Below are 5,000 nucleotides of genomic sequence, written 5' to 3'. Positions count from 1 at the left end.
ACACACACACACACACACACACACACACACACACACCCATTCTTACCTGGCCTTGCCAGTCGGTGCCATTAACAAGGACGAGGCTCTCGGGTAACGCTGCATCAGACAACAAAATCTGATTCAACTGATCATACACAGCTTTCCTGAGGACCTACACACCCACACACACAGCCACACAGACACACACACAGACACACACAGGTTATATGAGTCGGCTCAATATTAATAATTCAGATTGAATCTGTGGAACAAGAATAAACAGTGCATTAGCATTCCTTATTTAGCCTCAGAGATTTGACTCCTCCACAGAAACAAAAACAAATGGAGAGAGAAACACAGTGTGATGTGTAGGATGTGTTCATAATGAGTGCATTTCCTTCACAGGAATCTTTCAGGAACTCAGAAACCAGGGCAGAGTTGAGATTTGGGGTCGTTCAGCATTTAGTTCAGCTTCTGCTCCTGAGCTGATACTTCTCTATGAAGCAGGAACTACTGAGGGGGGCGGAGCTTGTGATACTGGACATCACTGATTGGTCGAACACAAGCTTCACAGAATGACTAAGCCGCTTAATGATACTTTACACTCCTGTCTTTATCTACGACTTGATTACTGAAGTTAGTTTTATATCAGATCCAGTGGCATGGGTAACAAAGCAGAATGTTTCCCCAAAAAAGTGTTTGTGTGTGTGTGTGTGTGTGTGTGTTCACTTTCAACCTCCTCCATGTGTGTAGTGTGTCTCTGTTTTGACTGCAGTGTGGAGCAGGCAACTCATCAAGGAGCTGTGTAGTTCCTCAATAAAGGTCCTGGATCTCAGTGGAAATGGGCTTAATGTGTGAATAGTGAATAGACTGTGTGTGTGTGTGTGTGTGTGTGTGTGTGTGTGTATACCTGTGTACTGTGTCCTAGTTCAGGTGACCTCTCACTGTCTGAGCTGTTGGTTCGTTCGCTCAGCGGTTTAGAGAGCTGCCGCTCCTTCATTGGAGTGCTGCGTTTCTGCCGGGGTGTGTGTGTCCCATCCAACCTGCACACACACAACCACACACACTCTTTATCTCTGATTTGAGGCCTTGGAGGATGTTGAGGTGTGTATAACTGTGTTCTAGTCCTGTGTGTGTGTGTGTGTGTGTGTGTGTGTGTGTGTGTGTGTATGTGTGTGTGTGTGTGTGTAAGCAGACCTAGGAGAAGGCATGGTTTGCCCCTCGCTCTTGCTGGTCTTCAGTGGTGTACGTGGTTTCTCAGCCACAGACACAGTAATGGAGGGTGCTGCTTCCGGGAACAGCTCCTGATCAATCACCTCCTACAAGCACACACACATGCACACATGCACACACACATACATGCACACATGCACACAGAGTCAGTTTTTAATGATTATTTATGTTTTAATATGTACTGAGACTGAGAAAGAGCAAACAAGATGAGTGCAGGAAACGTGTGTGTGTGATCCATCTATTTGAGTATCTCACCGAAATGTCCGGCTCGGTCGTCGTCTCGTCCAGGTTGCGGCTGCGTGAGTGTTTTATCTTGTCAGAAGGAGGCTGCTCCCCCTGCTGGAGAAACACAGGAACTGTTACACACTGAGCTGTAACACGTTACACGCGTCTGCCCTGAAATCACACAAAAAATGTGCAGAACGTGTCGGGAACCTAAGCCCTACGCAATAACTGCACACTGCAGAAGTGTTAATCAGCGAAGACGTGTTATTTAAGCTAATGTAGCTAATATGTATTAGAACAGTTTCCACTAATTCACACTTAAAATCTTGTTTACCTACTTAGATACTAATAACAGTGTTAATCTACACAATCTCAATTTTTAATAAACAATGTGAGTGCTTGGCTTTTCTAGCACTAGCACTGTCGATGAGTTGTTGCCGTGGAGACGCTGCTGTCAATCAGGCGGAAAATAAAAGTTTGTAGTTGCAAAGTTTCTAGAGACTTCTCTGCTTTGCTCACAATGCCTTTCTCTATCCCATCACTCACTCTATCACTCCAACTCCCATTGTGTACCACTTTCCCCTCACACCCTCATGCACTCACCGGGCTGAAGGGGTCTCTGGTCAGACTTCCTTTGCTGTTCAGGCTGCCGATTTCCGTCTGAGAGCTGGACTGCGACATTCCCTCAAAGAACGGCCTGCGTACACACAACGACACGGTAAATCATCTCTACACCTGCTCCTCATTAACAGACCAAAAGCTCCAAATGTGTTCATCTCTATTCATGGATGGACGTGTGAGCAAAAATGGGCCGGGTGTGTGGATTACAGACGGCTGGCTGAAGCTGTGTTTACGCGCTGGCAGGATTCTGTGTTTAGATCAGCTGTTAGACTGAATCAGTAATAAAGCTGGCCGGTGTGTTTGGGCTGGAGCGGCTTCAGGCTGATTATACGGATTTAAACTGGCTGAGATACTGGCTGATTACAGTGATTCTGGTAATGATGGAGTGTGTGTTGGAGCTACTGTGCCAAAAACTGCTATTCCTATCTCACCACCAGAGGGCAGTTGTACCTCCATCTGTGTGTGTGTGTGTGTGTGTGTGTGTGTGTGTGTGTGTGTGTGTGTGTGTGCGCATGTGTGTGTGTGTGTGGCCGTCTCTGTCTTTATACATCCTCACTGTTAAATTCTTCTTGTCCCACATGACTGTCAGTTTGATATAAATAGTCATGTTTATGTGTCTAAAATCAGTAGCACCATCTGTTTTAGTTCAGCAGTTATACAAAACAAAGCATGCAGATCAAGAGCTTCAGTCCATATTCACATCAATCATCATAATGGGAAAATGTGATCTCAGGGACTTTGACTGGGGGGGTGGCTGTTGCTGCTGGATGAGCTGAATGGAGTGTTTCAGAAACTGCTGATCTACTGGGATTTTCACACACAACAGTTTCTAGAATTTACACAGAATGGTGCAAAAAACAAACAAAAAACATCCAGTCAGCAGCAGTTCTGTGTGAGGAAATGCTTCTGTCCAGAGACAGGAAGGCTATGGTTACTCAAATAGCCACTCTTTACAACCGTGGTGAGCAGAAAAACATCTCAGAGTGCACAACACTTCAAACTCGAGGCTGATGGACTACAACAGCAGAAGATTACATCGGGTTCCACTCCTGTCAGTTAAGAACGAGAATCTGACTCTACAGTGGGCGTAAGCTCACTCAAACTGGACAGTTTTGACAACTTGAAGGCAATGATATGGACGTCACCTGGTCTTTTTCTAATCTTCAGCTGTCCAGTTTGGGTGAACCTGTGCCCAGCGTTGCATCAGATTCCTGTTCTAGGCTGACAGGAGTGAAACCTGATATGGTCTTCCGCAAGGATTGTTCCTCAAGGACCTCAAGGAGGACCTCAAGGATTGCTCTGAGACGCTTTTCTGATCATCATGGCTGTAAAGAGTGGTTACTGCTTTCACACTGGGTGCTGTTTTCCAGAAAAGCGCTGTCTGGAGTAAAGAAAGATGCTCAAGTGACGCAAACAACGTAACCCTAACACCTCTGCCCAGTCCTAGCTAGCATCACCTATCTAACTAGCTTAAATTAGATTTGTTATTATCAGGAAATAACAAGGAAAAGGACTGCCAGAGTTTTCACATGAACCAAAGACAAGGATCCTTAAATCCCTACATTGGCTCTACAGTGTGCTACAGAATTCACTTCAGAGTACTTGTATAAAAATCACTACATGGATTAGGACTAACACACCTGTCGGGTTTGCTCAAGCAGAAGACACTCATACTGAAGGTAAACACTGAGCATGGAGAAGTGGCTTTTAGCTGTTACGCGGCTTTTAGATGGAACCAGCTGTCACAGAGCCTCTGAAGTGCCTTAACATTAGACATGATTATTTCAAGACTTTCCTGTTTCATCAAGCTTCCAGTGATGTTAGATCTCAGGGACTGTATTGCACTCTTATTGCACTGCATTTTACAATAATATTCTATTTATTACTGCTCTTTTAAACTGCACTTTTTATTTTCTACTTTTTATTCAAACCATTTCACATTAACTTTTGTTTTTGTAATTGCTCATTTTATTTGAGAGAAGAGAAGCATGCTTGTGCAACTTCAAAGAATGAAAATTATTCACACCCGAATCAAGACTCCAAAGGCACTGTAATATAAACTGTACTGTATGAATGTGTGTGTGTGTGTGTGTGTGTGTGTGTGTGTGACCTGAGTTTAGGTTTGGGTGTGCTCAGGATGCTGTCCGTCTCCTCCATCTCTGGACCACTGTCACTTGGGTTATACATCTCCAAGCTGTCATAGAGCTCGTCCAGGTCCTCCTCAACCTCCTGGATCTGCTCTCTTGAGACGTGCTCCAATCCGAAACCGACCTACACACACACACACACACACACACACACACACACACACACAGAATGTCAGAATGCAGCTTTAAGAGCCTCAGCACCTTTCAGCACTAGGAGAAAGTGAAGATGAGAGCAAGGCAGAGACTGTCATGAATAAAAGGATGAACGAACTGAGAGTGTCGAATATAAAAGCATGAATCTGTCAAAACACACGTCTCAACATGAGGGCGGGAGGAGGAGAGCAGAGTGCAGAACGACTGCACTGTCACAGCACTGAAGGTTTAGTGTTTACACTTACACAACTGAATCAACTCGAGTGATTCTAATTATGAAGTGACTCTAATTATGAAGCTCTCTGATCAGGACCTACAGTAGCTATGCTGTCCCTGCCTGTTAGCTGACTGACAAGCAATCAAAATAAAAGCTACTTGCTTCTCCACTTCCCTTTATTAAAAATATTGTCGTAGCCTTAACAAGAGGCTTTGGAGTCCAGTGTAACAAGTAGCTAACATTGCCTCATCTGAGATTTCTCATGGTTTCAAGTGTGGATAGATGATAAATTTATGAGCTAGCGCACTGAGTTAGTGTGCGCTCTAAAGTGCTGCCCAGTCCCATGATTTGGTTGCTAATCTAATTGACTAACTGAGGCTAAAAAAATCTAGCTAACGCAATAAAAATGTAGCTTAAACGATATA

General features: G+C 44.3%; 1 protein-coding gene across 2 annotated transcripts in view; it reads right to left on the bottom strand.

Annotated features, from left to right (window-relative positions):
- Positions 1-5,000, bottom strand: part of LOC113539871 (phosphofurin acidic cluster sorting protein 1) — a 61,311-nt gene that overhangs the window by 15,268 nt on the left and 41,043 nt on the right. Inside the window, exons 9-14 of one of the 2 annotated variants that reach the window (XM_034303600.2) lie at positions 4,169-4,329; positions 2,041-2,134; positions 1,468-1,548; positions 1,177-1,298; positions 890-1,022; positions 47-151 (exon numbers count right to left, since the gene is read on the bottom strand). In XM_034303600.2, the coding sequence (XP_034159491.1) occupies positions 47-151; positions 890-1,022; positions 1,177-1,298; positions 1,468-1,548; positions 2,041-2,134; positions 4,169-4,329 (696 nt within the window). Of the gene's footprint in view, positions 1-46; positions 152-889; positions 1,023-1,176; positions 1,299-1,467; positions 1,552-2,040; positions 2,135-4,168; positions 4,330-5,000 lie in introns of both variants that reach the window. The other variant, XM_034303599.2, reaches the window with a different exon arrangement.

Source organism: Pangasianodon hypophthalmus, chromosome 4 (assembly GCF_027358585.1).
Source record: "Pangasianodon hypophthalmus isolate fPanHyp1 chromosome 4, fPanHyp1.pri, whole genome shotgun sequence".
NCBI classification, from domain to species: Eukaryota; Metazoa; Chordata; class Actinopteri; order Siluriformes; family Pangasiidae; genus Pangasianodon; species Pangasianodon hypophthalmus.
Note: the sequence above shows the minus strand (reverse complement) of the source record. Positions and strands in the feature narration are given on the sequence as shown.